We start from the raw sequence: 26,075 nt of genomic DNA on the forward strand, positions 1-26,075 counted from the left end.
TCTCACACTTTCAAAATTCCATATTTCATGAGTAGATTATCCAGGCCAGAGAATTTATCACCTCCTGGAGTGCCTTTCTTCCAGGAGGCTCAAAGACATCTACAAACACTGTCTTATTAATCCTTACATTAAAACCTGTGAGGAAATTAGGAGGAAAAAAACAGCACTGTCACACACAACTTCCCAACAAAGAAGCTGCATGATGCCTAAAAAGGCTGCAAGGCAGGTCTGCACAGTGCTAAGGTCTCTGGTCTGTTCAGACCTGAAGCCACGCCACCTGCTTCTCGGGCTCAGTACAGTCACCTAGCCTTTTTGGAGAAGTCAGTTCACTGTCAGGTCAGATTTTTTTAAGTAAATTTCATTTCCTTGAATTTCTGCCTTGCATCTGTACCACCCATTTACTAAAAAGCTGTTATATCACATTTTATTGAGCATTTACTATGGGCCAGGCTGTTGATTCAGATATTATTTCATTTAATCCTCATTTCATCCAAACCAGGCCCTGTTACAATTACCATCCATTTGCAGATGCAGACATTGGGGCTCAGAGAGATTAAGTGACCTGCCCAAGGTTACATGAAGAAGAAAGGTCAGAGGGAGGCTTTGAACCCAAGTAGTCAAACTCCAGGGTACAGAGACCTCCCCTTCCTCCCTTTGTCTCCTTGTGGGATGAAGATCTGAGGGCAATGAAAATACCAGATTGACATAGCACAGTAGCATTAGCAGGTATCGGGTGTAAAGAATCCTTATGGCTTCAGTTAGGTTTCCACAAAATGGGCGTAAGGTATGTAAGAGACTTAATAGAATCTTGCTCTTTTGAGTTGTTCTGTTTAAATAAGGCTGAAAGACTTAACAAAATTAAAAGACACATCGCCAACAGTGATGGAAAAGTGAGCGGATTTGGAATCCATGATTTCGAGACTCACCCAGCAGAAATCTAGCTTGCAAGAGTTCAGATGGGATAACATATTAATTTTTGTAAGTGTGGTATTTTTATAAGCACATATATATCCATATGTGAACATATGGCCCATGGAGTGAGAAAGCAGCATCCCGTATATTTATAAGCTCTTAAGTTATCATCTAGAGCACATATTCTTAAATGCGTGGATTTCTACTAGGGCCTACACACAAGTGTAAGTGGGTTGGGGGAGCTCTGATGCTGTTTGCTGAAATTTTGTGTCTGTGAGTAGGCACATTTTTCTAGGGAAAAGGTCTGTGACAAAAGAAACGTTAAATTACTGTTAACTGAAACATACCTAAGAGGGTGTTGTGTAATCTGGGAAGTGTAGCATGTGGGCTTTGTGGACAGACCCAGCTACTTTCTGGCACTTGCTCATGGTGTGATTACAGACAAGGTATTTAACCTCTCTGAGTTTCAGTTTCATCATCTACAAAATGGACGTAATAACAGTCTCCACCTTTGGGGATGGTGGCAGGATTGCGAAGGTACATGCAGGCCCAGCACAGTGCCAGATGCCTTAGGAAGTGTCTGAGAGTCCCTGGCTATTTTTATTATTATCAGTATAAAACAAAACAGGATGGTGGGTGTGGAGAAGAGAAGAGTTACACACACATGACACCTTGGGAGCCAGACAGGAGAAGATGAAACGAAAAGCACAGTTAGAGGCAGTCTCGATACCCCCCTTCTTGGGGCTGGGTTTCTAAAAAATCATCCCCCTGCACAAATCCATCAACAGTGTTTCAGACACTTGAGTTTTCAAGATTTTATGTCAAACTTGTGTTTCTGAGCCCAGGCTGTGTTTGAAACCACACGTCCTCCATCTGCTGTCTTAGATAGCAAGGTACTCAAGCTCCCAAGAGGCTGCTGAGTTAATGCACATCAATGGGTCAGCACAGTGCATGGCACACAGTACGTGCTCAATGAATAGCCATTTGATGTTACTGCTGCTGTCATTCTTATTTGCTATTTAACGCCAAGGGCTCAAAGAGTTCCCAAACTCTGTGTCTGTGTGTATCTGCATCGGTACCCAGTGCCTTTTTAGAGTGGCTGTTTGCGGTTGCATTTTCTTCCTTCATTTCTTCCCACCAGAAATATCTGATATTTTGAGCTTCTTATCCACAATCCCCTCACAACCAGGGTCACCACAGCTCTTCAGAAGGGAGGAAGTCTGACCACCCACCAAAGGAAGTACATGGAGAGAATAACCCAAAACAAACTGAAAGAATTATTCCAAAAAACCTTGAAGGCAAGAAAATGGAAACGACAAATAACATCTATTTATAATTGCTGGCTATTTTTCCACAGAGACCCTGCGATGATGGTGAGGGCCCCGCCAATCTCATTGTTCCTCATGGAGCAGGCTGCCAAGAACGCCTCCCGGCGTGAGGAAGGAGGCCACTCCAGACAGCGCGTCTGATAAGTCTCTCTGAAGGTGAACTTTTAGAGAATTGAGGGCACACAACAAAGCCTCCCCCACTTCTGCCCTGGTCCTTTGGGTGAATACCATTTCCCTCACTGACCTGGCTGGCCAGCAAGGCACATTCCTGAGGCCGTGTGGTCACGGGTCTGCTCTGCTTCTGGACCAGCACACACACTGGAGGCCACTTGGATGAAACATGTTTGCTTGTGTAAGGAATGGTTTTCTAGGCAACCGGTGCCAATGTGAAGTTTAAGGCTTTGGGGCAGGCTGCTTTCAGCATGAGTGTCGGGTCTTTCATTGGTCTGCTCTGTGTCTATAAAATCCTCACCCTCTGCAGTCAACTTACAGGGCCCCTTGCTAGCATTCTGGAATGATACCAGAGTGCAAAGAAGAGTAGTCCACAATTTCTTTCCAGTTCTGTTTTTCTCAGCGGCAGCGGTCAAGGTGAATCCCAGCCTGGCCAGGACTCGCTGAATTTTCCTGTGCTGGCCTGGGTCAATCACGCTTGCATGCCTCAGTTTGCCTCATTTGACAAAACGGAATGGGGATCATGCTTTTGTGCCTGGTGGGGCTGCCTGCACGGGTGACCACCGAAGGGCAATCAGAGCACAGCGTCCGGGGCGCCTGGTGTGCTGGCAGCGCCCGTTTACTCGGCAGAGTGAACCGTTCCCTTCGGCATAGGTGTTCACACTGATTCCAGCTCCCGGGGGATCCCATTGTGAGGGCAAATCATAACTTCCCCATCTGTCCGAAAAATGGGAGCCTGCTGTGAACGGAAGTGTACCGGGCACCAGGGAATCCCTCACAGCAACAAAAAAGTCCTTTTTGTTTTTCCAGGGATATAAGCTCCGTATCATTTTTCTATTCCCCTTTGCTGGCATCCAGCCTCCCTAACAAAACTTGGAAGATGCAAAACTCATCTGAAAAATGTGCCATGTAGAAATCCAAGTAGGGGACAGTCTGGGAGTAGGTGACAGGTGTGATGGGACCCCTTTTAGAGTTCATTTACTTGGAGCTTCAGGTTACAGAACTTAGAGCTTCTCCTGGCTCCAGGGGCAAACTTGTCACTACTGTGCAAAAAGCACCATGGTGTGGAAATGATGGGCCTGCACTAATGTCCAAGCAGGAAGGGGCTGCTGCCACGCCAGGGCAGAGATCCTGAATCTAGCACTCAGGGGCCAGTCAGCTGGAACTGCTTCCGCTTGTGACTACGCTCTCGACAGCTGCATTGTGAGGCATCACGCTGCACAGGCAGCCCGGGCCACGTGAGGCATGTTAAAACACTCACCTTCTCTCCCCATCCCAGAAATGCCCTTTCCATTCGGAGAGAACAGGTCGGGGTTTGTTGGGGGTGGAGGAAGCAAGCATTTAGGAATGTGGGGTGCTCCGGGCTAGAGCCTCATAAGACCATGAAGAAAGATGTTTAGAAAGGACATGAGCTTCTACAAGAAAGGGAACCAGATTACAGGAAGTCTCTGAGCAGGATGGGAGCAGTGTGAGTCAGACCTTGAAGGATCTTTATTCATCGCACAGCCATAAGCGGGCTGTTTGTTTTGCGCACAGAGCTTCTGGCTGGTTGGCCACAATATTGTAGCGACCAGTGGGGGCCCTGGCAGTATGGGAGGAGGCATCAGTGCCAGGGATGAGTTTCAAGAGCCACATGTGGATAAAGGCCCAGGCAGGGAAGAGTACAGCAGAAAAGGCCCCCAGAAGATAACTCAGTACCCCAACATTTAACCCAGCAGCCTGCTCTGAGGCTTAAACTAAATCCTGTATCTGCTTGGACCTCAGTTTCCCAGCAGATGACCCCCCAAAATAATACTTTCTTACCCTCCTACCACGCTCAAAAGATGACACATAGATAAATTGCTTTGAACTTTTAGATGAAAGGTGCTCTATAAACCTGAGGTCTCATCAACTGTAATTGTTACAGTAATTATTTTAATGATAATAATGATGATTAATGGGAGGGGGGGTCGGGTGGGGATGAAACCTTCTACTTTGAGACAAAGAACATCTCTTCCATTAAAACCTGCATCACGAATCCTTCTGCTCCAAGCTCTCAACCATGTCTTTCAAACTGCCAATTTCTGAGCTGAAGTATTATTTACTCCTTTCCTTTCCAATAAAACAATTATTTGTTCCACCATTGGCACCCTCACTCACTCTCCAGTGTGTCTGGCTTTGTCCTGACAGCTCGGCCATGGACTGTTTACATGTCTCGCTCACCCTCCAAGACTCTGGTTCAGCTCCATTGACACTAAAGGCAGGCGAATTCTCTCAGTGTGAGGAATCAATTACTTCTGCTGACACTCTATTACTGGCCCTCACATCTTTGGACTCCAGATGGAGAGTGAAGGTGGTGGTGAGGATGGCAGGGAATTTGAAGGGGATGGTGAGCGAGGCTGCGGGGGGATTCGGGGAGTAGGAGGTTGATGACAGGGAGGCAAAAAGAAACGATGGACTGAGAAGCCTCTGGCTTGTATTTAAAGACACAGAAAGAGATCTCTCTCCTTGACTGCCCTGCTGGCATCCGGAGGTGACTGCATGGCAGGAAGAGGCAAAGAAAAGGAACAAAAATGGAAAAGGAAAAGAAAAGGCTTGTCAAGGATATCTAAAGAAATCAGAGAGGCCCCAAATACCTAAGCACTGGGACAGCAGATGACAGCTCCAAGCAGATTGACATAGGTATACAAAGGCAGCTTTGGGCTGATTGTCTTCAAACCCGGCCCCACGATTACTATCTGTGTGATCTCTCAGGGCCTCAGTATCTCCATCTGTTAAATGGGATAATAGCAGTACCAGTACCAGCTGTGGAGGTTAAACATAGAAAGCTCTTAGGGTAGGACCTGATATCTGGCAAGAGTTCAGTAAATGTTTGCTATTGTTGTCTAAGTCTGAGAGTTCCTTCACGTGACCCACAAACATACAGTTGAGTCCCAGTGGGAAAAAGTAGAAAAATATTAGAGACCGTAAGATGCTTGGCTACAAAGCTCGAAAAAAGGCATTAAAAAAGTCATGCGTTTCTGCTGCCCTCCCATACCTAAGCCCAACTCACACTTCTTTCCCCTTTTCCTTTTCCTTCTTTTTAGAAAATTTTATTTTGACCCAGCTAACATTTTTCAGGGATTCTCCTTCTAGGAAAAAAATTTTGATTATGTAAATTAAATACAACCATCTACTCTGCAATCAACTGAGATGAGTTGTGAGGCACGAGGTCCCATAATGAAGGACGATTACAGAAGCTCTTTTCTGGAAGGAAAGACAAGGGCAGCTGATATCTTTTTTTCTTTCTTTTTTTTTTTTTTTTTTCCTGGAATGATTTATCCAGGCAGAAGTGTAAGAATGGAATTAAATTATCTTTTGAGTTTCTCTTAATCCAAAGGCTTAAATCCCCTTGCCACTAAAAAGGACAAAACAAAAATAATATAAATTTTTTTTTCTATAGGACTCATGACTCCAGGAAAATACACAAATCCCTTTTTAGAAAAATCTTATATTTTTACTTGGTATATTTCCATCTCTTCTTTATCCCCTCCACACCTGGAGCTCCCACTGAATTTCTTAAGACAGACTCTCAGCCGGTGTAATTAGATGGGAGAATTACACGGAGTTACATGGGGTGAGATGCTGGCCCTCTGGGATCCCTGGGTTCGCAGAAGGTGCCAGGGTGGAGAGGCAGAACAAGTGGGATTGTGCATGATAAAATCTCAAGTGATTTTCTCAGTCAGAAGATAAAGCACATGTTAAGAAGGGCATCCACAGTGAAGCTTGCGTTGAGACGGTTACAACTGCAATGCTCATTTTAAAAAACAAACTGCCCAAAGTAATTCCAGCTGCTTTTTAACCTTGGTAAGAGGAGAACAGTCTGTGAGTTGTTTTTCCCCCTGATCCATGGGCGAGGTGGAGTTGCTGGGTGGAACCTCTGGTCAAGGTTGGTAAGTGTCGGGGCCACAGCCAGCTGCTCCCATTCGTCCACCACGTACCTGGAGGTGGGTCTGTTTCTGTCATTAGGAGGATTGTTGCAATACAGAAAAGTATTACTGCTCACTGGTTCCTTAGGGGAATCAGAATAGTTCTGTGGTTGGGCAGGCAGTAAATAATAATGTCAGTAATAATGTCGTGAGTGATCAAGCCAACGGCCTCTCCTCAGCAAGCACAAGGCACCCTCTTGAACCACACAGAATTCTCGCTATGCTTTGTTGGCTTTTCAGACTTCAACGGACACCAGCTAAAGCCACGCCTCCAACTGGGCAATCTGGCCTCCCGCCCTCTATTCATAGGAAAGAGACTTGGATTCAGAAAGCCTTGTGTAGCAGGAAATTGACAAGAGGCGCTTAATCTGAAGTGTTACCTGGACTTTCCCAGGTCAAACCCCACTTTCAGGCATTCCACTTGAACATAGGGTATGAGGCTGCAGAGACCCTACAATGGACAGGGAAGTTGTCCCAGTCTTTCTGCTTCCTGACCACCCTGTGTGCTAAGGAGATGGTGGAAGTTGTCTGGCCAGGAAATACGATTAAATAGTATTGCTCAGGCACCTCTTCACGGGGAAAAGGGTTTGTGTCAGCAAATCACAAGGGCAGCCCCTTTTACTCTACCCTTACAGTGCTCACTGGTTAAGAAATTGTGTTCAGGAATGTTCAATTATTTTGGTTCCTGAAGGCATCAAACCATCCCTCCTTGTCTTTTGAGCATGCTGCTGTCTGCCTATGACACCAGCCAAACACACTCCCTGCTGCCCGGCCAACTTCTTTAGAATTCGTATAGGCGTCACCTCCTCCAGGGAGCCTTCCTTGATCTTCCCAGCCTAGGCTGGACCTGGATGCTGTGGGCCCACATAACAGGTCCATATCACATCCCCGGCCAAACGCATGATGTGGGGGAGGCAGAGAGCACAAGAGTAAAGCAGAGATTGAAAACTAGGGTATCTGGCTTCAAAACCCTTCTCTGCCACTTATGGGAGTGGAACCTTGGGCCAGTTGCTCAACTTCTTTGAGCCCAAGTTTCCTCATCTGTAAAATGAAAGAGTAACAGCAACTTTAGGGAAAAGAATGTGATTTATTCATCACTGTATTCCCAATACTATCACTTAGCACATAGTAGGTGTTTAATAACTATTTCCTGATGAATGAATGGCCTATTACCATTTTGTTGGTGAGAGACTCATGTCCCAAATCAGTTAGTGACGTTCTTGGCCTGTGTCCTACCCCCTAAGATTATGTCATATTCCCAGATGGACAAATAGGGAAAACAGATCTATCTGCCTTCCCACACAGAGTCAGCTCACGCTGACCTATTGCCTGGCATTTCCAATGTAAAAATATCACTAAATCACTTACACACACCTGCCTAGCACCCTCCTAGACTAGGTGCCATGGGAGTTTAGATATGAAGGGCTTTGTGCCCTTGTAGAATTTACATGCTGAGAACTCAAGATGACCACATATGAACAAAAAGTAAGTGACTCAGGCAACATCAAGTGCTCTGGGAGTTCAGAGGAGGGGCTGATAAGAGAGAACTGCAGGAAGCAAGGAAACTCAGGGGAGGAAGATGGGAGCTTGCAGCTGGACACTGTGGAGGGAGGGGAAGGAGGGCTGGAGCCCTGGGAACTCAGGGGGCTCACACAGATGTAAGACTACGCTTGGTTGTTTGCAGGGAATCGAGGGTGTTTGCTGAGCACAGGGAAACACTGCTGGCGGAGTGGGGAGGGGCCAGATAACTGAGGTCTGGTCTGATCCCTCTGTTTACTATGGTCAGGTTATCAACTGGGAAAGTGCTACCTTTCTAAGATATCATCTCTTACTTTGGGAGAAACAGACACATCTTCTAAGATATAGAGGGGCCCTCTGGCTGTAAATAAACACAAGAGCGCCCTGTTTATCTAGGACACTTAGAGGCAAATATCCAAAACCTTAAATATGCAGAATATGAGGGTGTGGGGGAGTTTAGAAGAAAAGATTGTGAGCAGCTACACTGATGTTGACAACTCCATCCTCTGTTGCTCTTATGCTTTGTCACTTTGGGATCGCTCCCCAGTCCTAACTCTGCTGCAAGCTTGATTGCACCGGCTTGGGCAAAGCTTAGGTCCCAGAACCCAAACTTCCCAAGAGACAGCAAGGGCTCCTGAAGCAAAATTGATAACCCAATAAAAAAGCAAAAACAAGTCAGAAGGGGAAGGCTATAGGAGACAGGCATACTCATAACAGGATGTGTGAAAGTCGGAGGATTGATAGAAAATAGTCCCAAACTGTCCCCTGATAAAGTCCAATGATGCTAACACAGTTGCTAATTTATTGAGCATCTACATAAAAAGGCAGAGTAATCTTGCAAAATATTTATTATTATGACAGCTTTGCAGATGAGGAAACTGAGGCCTGGGAAGTTTAAAAGGTCAATAAAATTCAAATCTTAATCTGCCTGTTCCAAATATGGCAATACCTGGCTGCTGTCACAAAAGTGAAGCTTAGAATTAGAAGCCCGAACATTGAGAAAAAGTTGACTCCTCTCAATGTAGGTTTTAAAAAGACAGGGAAGTGCAGCGCATGATTTAGAATGTTCTTGATCAGAAATCCTTTAAAAAAAGAACTCTTGGAACTCTAAAGTTCTTTTTTAAGAACTTTCAAGGTGGATATTTCAGTATCTGGACCATTCACCTAAATGGAATGTCATTCTTCAATGATACGTGGTAAATGAGATATTGCTGTGCTGAACATTGCACATAAAATCATTTATGTAGACTTCCTTGAGAGGTTTTTAGCCTAAAAAATGTTCTTTCATTTCTTGCTAGTGGGTTTTGCACTTTCTGAGACCCATCAAGGTATCCATCTAGAAATTACCTTTTTTTTTTTTTTTAATGGGACAGAGTCTCACTCTTTCACCCAGGCCGGAGTGCAGTGGCGCAATCTCAGCTCACTGCAGCCTCTGCCTCCCAGTTCAAGTGATTCTCCTGTCTCAGCCTCCAGAGTAGCTGGGATTATAGGCATGCACCACCAAGCCTGGCTAATTTTTTTTTTGCATTTTTAGTAGAGATGGGGGTTTCACCATGTTGACCAGGCTGGTCTTGAACACCTGACCTCAGGTGACCTGCCTGCCTTGGCCTCCCAAAGTGCTGGGATTACGGGTAGAAATTACCAATGCTTAAAAGGACCCAGCCTCTTGGTTTGGGTTTTATTTGGTTGAGCCTCCGGGATGGGGTGGGTGCTGGGGCTGTTTGAGAACTCCTGAACAAGCTGTGTATTATATGCAGGTGGGTGTTTTAAAAATACATACATTTTAAATTTTAGAAATGGAAAAAACCACTCAACTTTGTGTATGGGTTTCTAAAACCATAACATTCAGTCTGTTGGCTGATGACTCAAGCGAAAAGCCTCTGTCTGCCGGAGCAGCAACATCCTAGCATCCTCCATTCCACAGGGAATAAAGTGGCTTCTCTCTGTTTGCCCAGACGGCCCGTAGTCTCGCCCATTTGTCCTTTGGCCTCAGGAGTCCAGCTGTGCCACAGTGGCCTCTGGTTTCCGCCCACAACTTCTATACAGTCCCCAAAACAGCCTGTGGGTGCCGAGGATTTGCATTTCTGCAAGTGACTGGAGGGAGGAGTCAAGGGAAGTTCACCAGAGATGGTGGCCTTGGAGTGCACTGAGTCAGGCAAAGCTGTGGCTTGTGAGTGAAATTTTCCAAGCAGACAGCAAGCTTCGATGGAACATAGTTAATAAGCAACGGTTAGGGGAAAAGGTCTACCTGGGATTTACTCAGCAACCGTCTCAATCTTTGGGATGTAGATTTCAAGGTGTACAGGGAGCCAAGGACCCATGGGCCACAGCCCAGGATAAATTCTTTCATATCAGGGTCCCATTTCCAGGCCTCGGGGCAATCTTTGCAGTTAACCCTGCTCGTAGGAAGAACCTGGGCAAACACGAGGTTGGGCGTGCTGACCACTGCTCTGTCTCCTGACTTTCTTGCTCAGTTCCCCTTTTTGCTGGGGCATTGCTGTTGTGCCCTGTGATTGGAAGACCAGCCCAGGCAGTTTTCTTTTGAGAAGTATCGACTTTATGGGCCTGTCGAGCCAAATCCAATTTGAAGCATGCACCCAAAATAAAAGGAGAAAGCAGACTAATTTCCTTGGATAGTGAGTGCTTTCCAAACCCAGGAGCTCCCTTGGAATGAAAATGCAGTATGGAAGAGAGAGGGAGAGCCAGAACGCAACAGAACTTCTAGGACTTCAATTAGATTAATTGTTCCTTTCACAAGAAAGTAAAACAAGGCAGTGGGGAGGGGAAGCCCATTTATTGCAAATGCAAATGGCCAGGGGAAGTGTCAAAAATACCCTGAAGAGTGAGAGGCTGAGAAAACCAGATGTGTCTTTCTAAATACAAAAATTAATGAGAGAGAAAGAGAGAAATGGGGAGTGGGGGAGGAACAGAGAATTAATGACAAGGTTAAGTGGATGAGGCTTAATCCCAACAGAGCCTCTCCGACAGTTTGGCCCTGGGAAAACAGACCCCAGAAAATTTTTTTTCTGACCTCCCTCACTTTTTAGGTTCAAACCAGACACGTGAGGTCATGGAATGGAGAGAAAAACAGGAAGTGATTTAGCAAGGATGATAAGCCAGAAGATAACCCTATAAATCCCCTACTCCACCTCCAGCAAGGGGCAATGCCTTCTTCTTTCCCTTGTCAGAGGCTCTGGCAACCTGTAGTTCTCTCCATCTCTGGGACTGCGTCCTGTCCATGGAAGAGGTACCCCGCAGCCCAAAGCAGGGCAGGAGCATGTTTTTCTGGCCTTTCATCCTTCCCAACACGTTTTAAGCCATGCTTACTAGCTCCTAAGTTTTTCCTTCCAAGAGCCATGCTTTCTCCCTCTGCCACTATGAATATACATAGGATGACCTCTTGGCAATTTCACTGGGAGATTTGCTGGCATAAGCATAACAGAATTTGGCCCTTAGTCGAGAGAGGTGCTTAGTCAAATTTCTCTCAGCTCAGACCCAGGCTGTCTCCGTACATTATGCTTCCGTTTGTGCCAACCTTCTGCAGTCCAGCCAGAGGAATCAAAGCCCAAAACACCTTACGAAGAAGCTCTTATAACAGAAATGCTTGATAAAGTTCACTGCCAGGGAATCAGAAGCCTTGGGATGCTGAGCAAATGTATGCAGGGTACTCATGTAACTTAGACAAAGAGGAACTGATGAGTTTCCCTGTGTCATCCGTTGAGTCAAGAGTGGATCTGGGATTAGAAACTTCATCTTATGACTCTTCGTCACATGAGGCATCCATCCGGGAAACCCTTTGGTTTTCAACAAAGACTACCTCTTGTTAGGAGAAAACCATTATGTAGGTGCAAAGTAGTCCTAGGAGGATAATAATGACATCAATTCACTGAGCCTCACAGTCTGGCATTAGTTAAAGAGGGGCCTTGTTTCCTCCATGAGGAAGTGCTGGCCCAGACCTGGCCTGTAGGAGTTTTGCCTTCTCCTTGGTACCTGTGCCGCCGGCTGGCCCCTTTATTAATTTTTCAGTATTTGCAATTCCTTGCTTAATAGCAAGGAATACTTAGACAATTTATTAATCACATGGGAGCACTGAACACTTATCAGAATAACAGCATGCTGTAGGCGCTCATTTGGGGCAGAATATGACTGTTGGCACATTCTTTTCTGCACAAAATCTCTCACTTTAGTTCCAATGAGGAAAGACTTTAAGACGGAGCTCAGTAGACAGTGCAAAGCATATCTGCATTCTAGACATGCTGCCTGCTTCCCAACCTTAACTTTTAGGGACCTCAGTGTTAACGTGGCATTTCTAAAGTACTCACAAGTGTCTAAATGTCCACTTGGGAGTTCCTAAGCCACACATTTCCAGGGTGGCAGAATCAATGTTGTAAGACCAGCTGAGTCACCTTGGGTGACTGACCTAACCTCTCTGTGCTTCAGTTTTCTCTCTTGTGCAAAATGGAGATCATAATGGCACTAACTTCCCAGGGCCCACTGTGCAAAGTAAATGGCTTAATATTTGTAATGCAATTAGAACAGTGTTGGTTAAATAAATCCATAACACTGACTTTGAGACTCTAACTTGTATAGCACAGGTATCAAGAACCAATATGAATCTTAGAACTACTCAGATTTTTTTTTTTTTTTTTTGGTTACTCTTTTTATTTTTCTATATGGAAACCAGTTACCACTAGATAAAGTAACAGGCTGATCCTGCGTGGCTGGATGCAGGGGAAGTCTCCACTTGGGGATATAGCTACTATCTTATTAAGGAAGTGGGTGGGGTTTATACATGTAGCAGCTGTGGAAAGGGGAGATCTCCAAGAGGAAGGTAACCCAAAGTCAAGAGGTGGAGTTTTGTAGTCCAGCCCCTGCCACCACATGGAAATTCTCCTCCACTACCAGCCTTTGGAGGTAGGTTAATATTCTCTACTTTTCCACTCAAGAAGCCTCTTTCCACCATACTGTGGGATCAGCCACACCTTTATTTCCCTGGAAAGGGAATGCCCCTTGAGGTTTTCCTCTGAGACCAGGATCCACCACTGGTTAGCAGCAGGTCTTGGGGTGAGGGATGATAGAAGTGACAAGAGCAGGGGTGGGGGGCGGAGCATGTGCAACTCATGGAGGGATACACAGTGGGACAGGACAGTGCTTACTTGCAGTCGTGCTTCTCGATTTCAAAGTGAGGGTTGAAGTTGAGGACAATCTTCTGGTTGGGTTCGGGGGCGTAAACAATCCACTCGCAGTTCTGGTGGGAGGGGTAGTCCTGGGGGTAACCGGGAGAGGTGATATAGCCAGCATCTTTGGAATTCAAACGACCTCCGCACGGTGGGTCTGAAAGAGAAATCAACAACCCAGAGAACTTCAAATATGTTACAGCTTTCTTCCCCCAACACTCCCTCCTTCTCTTCTGTACCAGTGTCTGATTAAAACTATTTTACAGACCTTTTATGGCAGTCCAGAGGACTAACCTACTTACTCATTCGGTGGAAGAGATTATTCCAGCTCATCCCTCCCCCTACCCACCGACTACACACACGCACACGCACACACACACACACAGATGAAAGTATTCCAGAACATGGCCATAAATATTCTCAATTACATGGTCTGCGATTAAAAAAACAAGAGGACTGCAAACTCAACATGCCTCCCTGCCTTTCCTGCCTCCCCTCCTTGGCCCATCTTCCTCTCCTCATTCAACCTCCCATCTCTATCTTTATCTCATAAATCCTTCATTTTATTCGGTGTCTCCCAGCCCAGCCCAGGCGGCCAGCAGTCAGGGCTCCGGGAACTGACAATGGTGGTTTTGTGGTGCCGACCTACAAGCGAGCCTGGTAACAATTACATGTGGTGCAGAGGAAGCACTCTCTGCTTTGGGCCAGAACAGGCCCTGGAGGGTGATTGCAGCCCCCTTTTTTTCCTTTTTAAGAAAAAAAAATGCAAAACCCCCAAACATTTAATTCCACATATACCACAAATTTGATTTATTATTTCATTATACACCGAATGGAAAAATCTGTATTAGAGAATCTACTGGCTCCAGCCTTGGAATTTCGACAAAGGTGCTTTGTGTTGAATGAACATCTGTTTCTTCTGCGCTGTCTGCCCACTATCCCTCCTGCCTGGGTCACCACCACCAGAGTGTGCTGCTGCTTTGTCCAGTCATAACTGGCCATTTGAAGGAGGAGCTGGCTCCCTGTACCCGCAGTGCCTGGCTGGAGGCAAACAGCTTCATGTGGCCCAGGAGGGAAGGGAGCCACCTTCAAAGGCTCCAAAGGTGGGTGATGACATTTGAGGAATCTCATCTATTCGGGAGTAAAGTTCTGCAATCCCCAGCAGGGATTCTTGGGAAATAGGGAGTTTTGCTTAAATACCACAGTAGAACAGAAGCTGGGAAGGCACATGAGACATGGAAATATCCAGAAGCCTCTCGGAGACCTTCCTGAGATGTGTGTGTCTCTTAGCATCAATCACGATTTAATATCGCCATCTGCATGGAGCAGCATGGGCCTGTGAATTATGTATTACGACTCAGCAGCCGCCCTCCAGGATGGGTCTTTCTCCTGTGTTCACTCTTTGAGGGAACAGGTCATGCATTTTTTAACTCTACAGGTGCACTTTACTATTCCCCATGTCTGTTGGCATTACTATCTCCCAGACCTCTGCTTTAGACTACCGGCCTGACAGGCTTTAAATGCATAAAAGATAGGCACGCTGCACGCGGGTGGTTGGGACACAAATCCACACAAGTAGCCTTTTTGGCATCAAGCCTCCACAGCTCAAACTGTGCCGTGTGGAACTGCCCAGAACCGAATGGATTCTGGTCCATTTCCTACTGGGTGGAAAACAAAAGCAGCCACTTCCTTAGGCTGGTACACAGCACATCATCTTCTTACCTAATGACCCTGCACCCACCCCAGCCCTGAGGACAATGAGCTCATCCCTCCCACCCAGAACACAGGAGGCCAGCCATGAGGCCCAGTTCCTCTGCAGCCAATACCCACGGGCTTTCCAGGTGCCCACACCACTCACCCATGCTGGGAACCCAGTGTCATCTAGCCAGCCCATTGAGGCCCACTGGTCCTGGCTTATGCATATGAAATAGGGCGGAGTGACCCTCTGAGAAGGCAGAGGTGTGAGGACATAGATCACCAGCTGCTCTTACTCAACTAGCAGAAGAGGCAATTTTCTACCAGGTCCAGCTCCTTTGCCAGCTATTTTGCAGAAAACTGCAGCCCTGCCACCAACTCACCCCAAACCACACTTTTTTGCCTTGGAATTCATCAGAGGAAACCTGAGCTGAGCTCCTGTTTAGTAACTGTTATGGTTTCCACATACTCTCCACTCTCCCCACCCACACTCTCTCCCTCCTTTCCCCATCCCTTCCTCTACTTCTCTCCAATTACTCTTGAAAGAGGAACTTTTCTCCCTCAAGTCCCCACACCCCAGGTTTAAGCTTTTAGTAATTAGACCAGGCACACAGATCAGCAATAAAGATAGGAAACTTTTTCACAGGAAAGTTTCATTTCTCGTCTACAGTAGAAGCAACCATTTCTCTACTACCAAAAACAAATCAAACTATATATATCCCGTAGCTTATAGTCTGCACTGTCTGCTGTTAAACCAAAAGAAAAAGGAGTCATCCATTTCTTTTTTTCTGTCCTTTCTTTATCTGAAGAAAATCAAGGCACTTACTGAAGTATCAGAGAACTCATTAGAACGTCTGCTTCAGTTGTGTGTGGTTAACCTTTTCAATACTCACAGATTTACAAATTCACATTCTTGTTTGGCTTGCATTCACACTCAGAAACACACACGTAGATATTGAACATACTTCAAGTACATACACATATCAGTAATTCACACTCTAGTCCTATACACACGTTCACACCTTCTCATAAAATATCACACATCATTTGCACAAACATATATCCACAAAGATAAACACTAGAATTTATGTTTTTATTTTTCTTGGAGAGAACAGAATTCTGGAAACTCATCAGCAAAAATTGTAAAGAAAACACAATCATTCTATATCTCCTCTTGATAACCGATCTTTCCTTTCTAGGGTTGGGGACACATCATTTCTTAAATACAAACATGTCCCAATAGAAATTAACTAGAATTTTTTCTGAAGAGCTATACCATCCATTACTTTGTAGGTCTTTATTGTGTTCCACAATGAACTTTATACATGGTTGCTGTCCTGTTTCAGAGGAGTCAAGTTAAGCCAAAGGAGAGTTGAACTCAAGGGCAAAACCCTTAAGGCCAATCTCCATATACAGAGGGAAATTGACCCTGTTTGAGCTACTGAGCCTGTTCGGTGAGTTGACAAAAAACTTCATTCTGCAACTATGTTGTGAATACCTTTCACCTGGGGCAAATTCATCACCCAAAGAGAGATAGCAAAACCCAGGCTTGGACTGTTCAGAGCATTTTCTCCTGCATCTGGGAGGGAAGCCTGCGGGATGAGCCAGGTCAGGTCTGAGAAAGGCCCAAGGCTGAAAGGAATACAGTGACAGCTCCAGCTGTAATTGGAAATAAAGAGAACACTAAGTTCTGAAGTCACCAAGTTCTGATTTTCCTCCTATAATGATTACTTAGGTGTTTTTTTTTTTTTGAAATGTAAAGTATCAGATTGCTTTAAACTCTTTCTGTCTGCTCTTTTTCTCCTTCTTAAGTATTGTTGTTTCACTGGTAGCCTAAGTACCATCTGCTGCTGCCTAGGGGTAACATAGCCCTGGAAAGGCAAAGGGATGTTGTATCCCTTCACTTAGGAACTCACCTTCCTGCAGAATCCAATCACTTTCCTTGTGGATATTTAATTTTTAAGAAGTATTAAGAATGGGAAAAGAAGATCTTTTAAAAATCTGGTCTGCCTTCTAGAAAAATTTCGTTGGCATTGTTTTAAAGGAACACTGTATAACCTGAACTTGACAATAATATTTGCTAAATACTGAAGCCTGACTGTAGTGAGAACTTTCTAAATAATCCGATTACTATGGCTTACTTCACGACAGCTTGGTAAAAGACCAATCAGATCCCTCACTTTAGTTGAACTGAAGGAGAAAGTCCTTGGCAAAACCAGGGAAACTTGGCCATTGGCTGGATGTGGGATTAGAGGGCCCAGTTGTTGTAAAAGGAGAGTCTGGGGTAATGGGACTGGGTTACCAGGAGAGGGAGGGATCGACATTAGCAGAAAGATGGGAGATGGCACCCAGCTCTTAACTCACTCAATTTGACCTTTCTGGGGCTCAGCTTCACAAACTGTAATTCAATGAATGGACTGAATTAGGCGTGTAGCTTTCAAATTTATTTGTTTTTTTGAAGTACTTTTTTTTTTTTCTTGAACAAAACTCTACCTAGACCTCTAATGTACAAAGAAAATAAAAGGGACCTCTTCTTGGATGCTGGGAAGGAGGTAGCCAGAAGCAGTGTAGTATCCAGGCCGCCTAGTTCCTGCCCTCAGCTCAGAAGGGCTTCTCGGAACATGGTTTGAAACCCCCTAAATGGGGCCTCTCGATTCCCTGTTACTTTAAAATGCTATGAAAAAGAGAAAGAGCAGATGACTAGGAGACATCTATTTCCTACGTATACCTGAGGGCACTTACAGGAGAAAAGCAATCGGTCTCATTTCCTCTGAAAATAATACACTTTATTTACTTTATAATTTATTTCTTATCCACAGCATAATCCCACCTTGTCCCTATTTCTACAGCATTGTTTTCATTTAATTATTGGTAGCAAGGCAAAGAAGAAACTCTTTCTTCTACTTAAAAAGAAAGGAGGTTGTCACTTTGCCACTTACTCCACCAGGAAGTTTATTAGAAATAGCATTGGAGCAGGATCTAAAAGCCTAGTAATCAAGTCTAGTCTCACCACTAGCAAGCTGTGTGACCTTGGGTAAGTTAGTAGACAACTCTGAGCCTTTGTTTTCTCATCTATAGAATGAGAGGGGTGATTCTAAATGTCAGTTCCAGTGCTAAAATCCAAAGCCCATATAATGAGGTAGGGAAAAGATCCTATAACCCATAGATTGAGCCAAAAATTCAAAAGATTCTCTACCCTCCTAGACAATAAGACATTTATTCAAGGTGCTACCCCTGTTCTATCTGCTTGGTAAGCCTGAAACAAAACTCCAGGATTCTTCAGAAAACACGTCTGTCTTGCATTATGAGGAGTTCAAATGTCTCCTTTAATCACGTCAGGTCTACTGACACGAGTTTCTTTTTGTAACTGAGTCTGTGGCTGCATATTTATAAATATTATGGATACACAGTTCTGTGTGTGAGCATGTCAACAACAGTGATGCATGAAAAGAAAAACCAAAAGCAGTTTCTTCAAATCCCTCACCCAGATCATCTAAGTCGTTGGCTCAGGGTTTTAACCAAATTTTGCTCACCAACCCGGGATAAGCTGCGTTTTAAGAATTATTTCTGTGAGCTGAGGCTGGATTTTGTTTTATTCAAAGCAACTTCAGCCTGTCACAAGACAGTCTCATAAAATCTGTATCTTGGCTTAAGCTGGGAAGAAATGAGCCAACCCATCAGCCCAGGAATGTGGCTGTTTGACCACTTCCTAAGGCAACTGGGAAGGGATGCAATCTACTCAATTTATGGAGACTGGTGGCAGTGAATGATGCATCCTGAAGGCACAGCAAATGGAAATCCTTCTGAACTTTTGCAATGATAAAGTTCAAAATCTGAATAAAAGGGCCATCTAGGAGGGAAAGAGAGAGGGAAGCAGAGAGCAGGAGAGGAAGCCAGCATATGAGTTTGGAAATGAATAAAGAATGAAGCAAATTTCCCTCTCTTAAAACACCTCCAATGAATTCACTTAGGAGAGAACTGGAAATTGGGTATGGAAATGGGGCCTTTTGAACATCTCTCCCCTCAATCTAGATTCTAAAAGTGAAGCCTCATTTCATCGGTGAAATGTAAGTTTGATGCGATTACCTCTCCTGACCTCGAGTCATGCCACCTGTGGTAACCTTGTTATTTGTCATCTTATATCATAAACAAATGCAATTCCAATAGGGCAGCTGATATAATGTCATTAGTTTATATTTATGTCCGCTCTTTTCCAGCCCTCATTGCAAATGCAATTTTGATGCCATTGATGGGAGATCTGGGATTACAATTCCTGACCATTTTAGCAGACATTTGGGGAAGGAAACAGAAGAATAATTTTGAGGTCTCTCCAAAAACCAAAGGAGAAAAAAAGGTAATATAATATTTTCTTCATTTATTTTGATTAACTGAAGCTTATGTTGAAACATCAATGGCTCCCCATTGGTTAGCAAGTGAAACCCAAACCTCTTTGCCTAGCAATTTGGGCCTTGAATTGAGCCCAAGCTATTATTTCTCATCTTATTTGCAATTATTTCCCACCATACATTCTAAACTGCAGCTTCTGAGTGTTCCCCAAACAAACCCAGCATCCATTTCTCTACTCACACCTTCCCCTTCCCCTGGTATGCCCTTCCCTGCTCTAAATCCTGCCTACCCTCTCGCTCCAGGCTGCCTCTGCCCTTTCTCTTCTCCCATACTGGGAGTGATCTTTCTCCTCTGTGCATCTGAGAGGCTCTTTAGCATCTTCTGAGATGTGTGAGAGTTCTGGAGGGCCTCATCCATTCTACTGAGCCACCAGCAGCTTGAAGTCATGACTCCTTGCTGACCCATCTGTGGCAGGCCTCACAGGATCAAAGCAGAGCCTTTCCCAAAAGTCACACTCATCGAGATTTGTTGAATTAATCAATTAAGAAGTGACCAAAGGAACATCAAAAGTCTCACTAGATAGGACAGACTCTGAGAGTTCTATCAGAAATTATTCTGCAGTCACAGCTACTGCTCTTCCTTCTCCACACCCCACTGTTATTAAGTGCAAATGTTTCTTAGTGGTGAATTGAGAGTTTGAATAACTTGTCTGAAATAATAATAACTAGTCACAAGTAGGTCAAGGTAGAGTTAATGTGAACTATGTCTCCTAGAACACCCTAATGCAGACAATACTGATAAAGTTCAAAGCACATTCTTATTTTATTTTATTTTATTTTATTTTATTTTATTTTTGAGATGGAGTCTCACTCTGTCGCCTAGGCTAGAGTGCAGTGGCACAATCTCGGCTCCCTGCAACCTCTGCCTCCTGGGTTCAAGCGATTGTCCCGCCTTAGCCTCCCAAGTAGCTGGGATTACAGGTGCCCACTGCCATACCCAGCTATTGTGTGTGTGTGTGTGTGTGTGTGTGTGTGTGTGTGTGTGTGTGTATTTTTAGTAGAGATGGGGTCTTGCTATGTTGGCCAGGTTGGTCTCGAACCTCTGACCTCAGGTGATCTGCCCACCTCATCCTCCCCAAGTGCTGGGATTATAGGCATGAGCCACCATGCTTGGCCATTTTATTTTTAATACTAGTAAAATTAATTTATCTCAGGGGTTTTGTCCCCTTTACTCCAACTCCCACACTTCCAAAGGCAACTTTAAATATTCGTTATCTGTACCACCAGGAAGATGCTGACTATAACTTCATCACTAAGCCATTTGTTGGTATTGGATTTTCTTGTGCTTGGTTTCAACCCACCTCTCTCTACTCAACCCCTCCTCATTTTCCTTTCTCTAGCCCCTAAAATGCCTTTGGGGGCACATCTGTTTTATTTTTTCCCCTTTATCCAAACAATTATTATTAGCATTCAGTCCAGTAATTTGCAATTCCCATTATCTTCTCTGTGGAAAGACTCTCCAGAACCTGGTCACTGGTAATCACAGGATTTGTGGAGGTGGGAGCAGGGTACCACGGCCACGTGCACTCAGCTGGCTGGCAGTCTTGTGCACTCTGTGCTACTGAGAGCTTCTCTTTTGTTACTCCCAGCCCCTCCTTTTTTTCTGGATTAGATCATGACTCCTTTATGAAGACCCAGAGGGAAATGGGATTATTAAGAGTCTTGCTGGGTAAAAGCTATTTTGTCTTTATGATGACTTTTTTGAGTTCAGCTGCTGAAGAGCCTTAGTTTCAGAGCAGAAGTTATTACACATTCAGGAGAGTGCCTTAAACACAGTGTTCCCTGCTGAGCACACTCTCAGTGGTGAAGGATGGAAGGGGAGGAAAAGGAAAGGAAATGAGAGAGAGATTAAAAAGAAAATAGGAGGTGAGAATACTGAACACCAAGGAAGAAGGAGGAAAAAAAATGCAAGGGAGACATAAATCCAAGATAAGAACCCAGCAGAGAATATTCTCTGAAGAAGAGCGTGGCGAGAGATAATATGGTGCTTACAAAACACAGAGGTTTGGTGGTGGAAGAACTGAGAATAAGAATTATTTTAAAAATATCATAAAAATAAACTTACACAGCAATGGTTATAGCGTGCTTGCAATGATCACGAGATTCCATTAACCCCACTGAAACAGTTTTAAAGATTCAGTGACTTCAGAATAGGCTTTATATGTGCCAAACAGTATTCTATATAATCTGACATAGCGTAACAACCCTATGAAGTAGGTATTGTTACCAAACACATTTACAGACAAGGAAACTGAGGCACAGAGACTAAGTATCTGATCACACAGGGTACTTGGATCACAGAGCCAGCAAATGGCTGAGCTAGATTCTAAACCTAGGCAGTCTAGTTCCCATGTTTCAGAAGCTGGGAAGGCCAGGGATGGTCCCCCCAAAACTTCTCAGTGGTACACCTACTTAGTAGCATTTAGGGAAAGACAAACATTTTGCCTGTTTGAAAACCCCCTTTTCTCTGCCTGTGCCAGTACTCTGCCTGTGTGAACAACCAGAGATGTGTTTGAGGCTGGGGTGTGAGTGGGCTGGAAGCACTTAACACCTTCTCCACTCCCTGTACACACAGGCACTCAGCTCCTTGTCATCCTGGCCCTCTTTCCTGTGTTCTGGAAACCCCAGGCATGGGGCCGGGGAGGAGGGATTGAGGAAGTGAGGGGGTGATGGATGGGACGTTCAGGTCTGAAACCATGTATCACAACGTCAAAGGGTTGTTTTTGTTTTGTGGGGTTTTTTTTTTTTTCCAACTCCTATTTCTCTCCTTTCTTCTCAATCCTACTCTTCTCTATCCTAAATGCCACATTGTTATTGTTCTACTGGATAGGAGCAGCATTTTCAGAAATGGGGGATTTATTTTTATAGCACAGCTGGTCTGCCAAAGGTCACATAATTTGGCAATGTTCCCAGTGGTTAAAAATTAATTTCTCCTTATTAATACAACCAAGGTCCCAGAGGATCGGAGCTCAGCCTTATCTAAACTTGACAGCTTCCTAAACCTTTAGAAGATGCTTTCTCCTGGAGGGCCAGCCATGATACAAGGCCACTGTGTCCTGGAATCCAACTCCACTGAATCCTGTTAGGCAATGAAACCATTAAGCCTTTGGCCATTTCTCATCAAGGCAGATAAAGCTTTGAAAAATACTCTAGGATCTCCAGGACAAACTTCTGCAGCATCTTCCAGAAATGGGTTAATTAAAAAACAAAAACCAGCAAATAGGCAAGTCCTTACCTTAAAGGAACAGTATAAAGACTAACTTCTGGTGATCAATACACTTATCTGCCACTCGAGGAAGGTACCTCAAAGATTATCCAGTTGCAAATGATGGCCAGATAATAAAATATCTCAAACATGTAAATAATACTATAAGCCATTGCCCAGATGTCATTTTTCAAGTCCTTTCTTGTCAGTTCAAAAAATTAAAAAGGCATTCTGCTCTTGCTCTATCTTTTAAAACAGGAAGATCTCAACTCAAGTTCCTAAAGTCTTTCCAAACTGGACCTTTGGGGAATATATTTGGAAACCTCTTTACCTGGCTCTTGAATTCTGTCAACTCAGAATTGTCTTACACTCAGGTCACCCTGAGTCAGTTCATTTTCTTAATTGCTTTAAGGAAGACTTGAGTGAAATGAAAAACACCAGGGTCCACAGAATCATCTGGTCCCTGGTGTCTCTCCCCATTGACCCCAGACCCCTCCCTCACTGTTATTTGTATTCGTGCCTCACTGCATATGAATTGGCATTTGGACTCCTAGCTTTTTCTATGCCTGGAAGATAGAAACTGGCCTTTCTGCTGCAGAATGTGGACTTGATACATTCAACAGCAGGGGATCAGGGCCATTTGGTAGACAGCGGGAGTCCTGTCTGGGTAGCCTGGGTTCCAGTCATTGCAGCCTTCCAATCTTTCATTTTGCCAGTTGAGTGCTCCGTGGCTTAATGTCTGAGAGCTCTATGGGATGACATAAAACTCCAAACCTGATGTGCTGCTCGCACATTCACAATCCTACCAGGCACCGCTTGGATGAGTAGGGGCCTGCCCTGAGCCCTTTGGGGAGTGCTCCTCTTGCCACTATCTTGCACTGTGTGCTCTGCTGGCAACTGGCCACAGTTTCCCTACCTCCAGGAGCTGATCACGGGGAAAATGTTTACTGGGCACCCATTTGATGTGGGCATGAGACCAATCCCTAGAGCCTAGAGCAGGCCGTCTGCGTAAAATCTAGGAGTTTACAGTTTACTTGCAAATTTTGCTCGCCCATGGCCATCCCACATTTTGGGGAGACAGGCTAAAAGAAACACTTCAAACCCTTATCTGGCGCCTAGACCGTCATTGCTTCTCTTTCAGGATTTGTTTGAACCCAGACCTGTCTCCCACAGCCAATTTACACCTCTTATCTGATCATCCAGTCCAGACGGAAGGGTGAATTGACCGAGAATCTGAGTGTGTCCCTGGCAGTGGCGTTAAAACCCAAGCATAGATCAAAGCTCTCCAGACGAGGAGGGGAGGGGTAGATGGTTATGGGGTCTGGGTTCTTTTGGCCCCAAGCGATGTGTCCCGGAGGTGGGGACATTAGGGCTGGGAGTTGCTACCATTTGAAGAAACCCATTGTCAGGACTTGAATGATTTCCTGAGCAAAACCCAGTCCCCCGCAGATCATGATTAACTCTAGCAAAGGGACGTTCCTAGCGGGCGCTGATAGGGAATGGCTAGCGCCAGGGGGCTCTCCTCTCTGTCTGAAACCGAAAGGAAAGGAGGTGGAGGGAGGGGAGTCGAGCAGGGAGCACACGCCAATAAACCTGAGCGTGGATCTCCTACCCTTCAGAAGAAATTCAGCCAGAGCCGCAGAAGCCGCAATGCATATGGGCTAGATCCCCTAAAACTTGTTCTGGAAAGCTGATTCCCGACGTTCCCCAACCTAGATGATTCCCAGAGGGGCGAGAAGTCCATTCCAAATCCCTCCCCCACCTCCAAACACTAGGGCTACCGGCGCCCCCCACCCAGCCGCTGGACGCCTGCGACCCGGTGGGAAAGACCGGGTGGGAAAGACCCACGGCGCAGCCAGCCCGAGGCGAAGGGCGGGGGCAGCCGTTTAATCACAGCGTGCCTCGCCTCCATTAACTCGTGTTGATATTAAAAAGAAATCAATCAGTGAAAATGAAGCATCGGCCATGAATATTTCTTTTTCTCACGTGGAAAAGCAAAGAGCGAGGCGGCTGGGGAGGAGAGGCGGGAACTCGCTGGCTACTGCAGGCAGAGGCTTCTCCGGAGACCAGAGCTGCAGCCGAGACCTAACTTTCCGGCCTTGGGCAGCTTTGAGGAAATGCCGCAGGTTTTCCCCTGGGGGTGTCCTTAGGAGGAGGAGGAGGGCACAAGCATGGAGTAGTTGGAGGCGGCCAACTTCGCGGAGGCTTCAGCTTCGGTTTTGCTTTCGCTGAGAATATTTTTGCTTAATAGAATGTTTATGGATCGCTGGGCTCTGTTTCTGCTGCGTAGCCCAAACAAATCGATGCGGCGTTAGAGACGGCGCTTGGGGGGCGGGAGGCAGGGAGGGGGAGGGAGGTCTAGGAGGAGAGCTGAGGGGCTATCACGTCCCCACCACGTGGATGGCCGCGCGCCGCGTGCTCTTCACCTGTTCCTGCGCACCGGCGGGCGCTGGGCACGCTGCGCTGCTACAGGCTGTGCAAGTTGCGCGCATTCCTGCGGCTCAAGCTGGCTCCTTCCCGCCTCTCTCCGCCCTCCTCTCCGAAATCCCACCCCACTTTCCTATCACCCAGTTGGGCCAGTGCTTGGATTCCCAAGCCAGCCGGCCTCGGCCTCTCGCCACTCAAAGCCGGCTCTCTAGGGGTCGCGGTGAGCCTGCCGCGCGAAGAGGAGCGCAGGGGACTGGCGGGGGACTGGCGGGGACGCCTGGGGCAGGGAGGGAGACAGGCCAGCAGCTGCACTGCGGTCTGGCGAGGCGGAGGCGGCGCAGTGAGGAGAGGGGCAGCCTGGTGCGCGTCGCCCATGCGGCCTCTCAGCCACGCGCAGCCCAAGGTGCCGCGCACCTCGACCGCCGAGTTATTTGCTCAACTGCTCCCCCGCGCGCACCTTCTGCCCCATCTTGCTCCTTCCCAGAATTGGTTCTCGTCGCCGGCGGCGGCGGCTGAACCAGGCCCCCTGTCCCGGCCGGCGCACACCGGGTGAGTCAGAGGTGTAGCTCGGCCTCGCCCTGGCCACCCGCTGCCGGCTCCCCGGGTGCCAGTCCGTTGCTCCGCCTGAAAGCCTGAGCAGCTCACGGCTTGAGATCGCATTTTGGGGAGCTGGAGGTCCCCGGCAGGTCCCAGCTTCGAATCCCACCCTGAGATCCCACCCCGAGTCCGAGGTTGCCCCGAACTCCGCGCCTCTGGGCTTCTCTGGAAGTGACGCAGCACTGCCGGGGGTTGGGATGGGAGAGGGTTCTGCAGTGAGCGCGGGAGGCAGGTGGCAGAGCGGGAGTGGGTCCAAGCGGGTGTCGCGCACACACGTACACACACTCCAAGCAGCGCTCGGGGACAGATGTGCGAACATCTGGGGTAGGAGATGGCCCCTGAGTCTTCACGACCCCTCCCGCTCCGCACAGCACACGGAACCTGAAGTTGCATGTGTGTGCGCGCCGGTGTGAGTGCCAGTGTGTGCGCGCTCGCGCGCTGGGGCCTACCGGAGTCCGTGTCTGAATACATAATATACTGTGGGCATCCTTATGGCGCGCGCGCGTGTGCACACACACACACTGCGAATCACACAAACACACATAATTTACGCAGCATCCAGGTCTGTGAGAGGTAATTTATTTCCGCTTCAAGCTGGGAATTTAGAAATAAGGCAAGAAGGAATGGGGGAGGCCCAGAAAATCTCCCCAAGTGGGACCCCCCACCCATCCCTTTGAAAGGATTTGCAGCTG

The 26,075-nt window shown here is 46.2% G+C and overlaps 1 protein-coding gene across 5 annotated transcripts in view; it reads right to left on the minus strand.

Annotated features, from left to right (window-relative positions):
* NRP2 (neuropilin 2) overlaps nucleotides 1-26,075 on the minus strand; it is a 115,558-nt gene that overhangs the window by 87,259 nt on the left and 2,224 nt on the right. For all 5 annotated transcript variants that reach the window (XM_011949889.1, XM_011949888.1, XM_011949887.1 and 2 more), the window contains exon 2: nucleotides 13,033-13,210. In XM_011949889.1, the coding sequence (XP_011805279.1) occupies nucleotides 13,033-13,210 (178 nt within the window). The remainder of the gene's footprint in view (nucleotides 1-13,032; nucleotides 13,211-26,075) is intronic.

Source organism: Colobus angolensis, unplaced genomic scaffold (assembly GCF_000951035.1).
Source record: "Colobus angolensis palliatus isolate OR3802 unplaced genomic scaffold, Cang.pa_1.0 Scaffold30, whole genome shotgun sequence".
Classification (NCBI taxonomy): Eukaryota; Metazoa; Chordata; class Mammalia; order Primates; family Cercopithecidae; genus Colobus; species Colobus angolensis.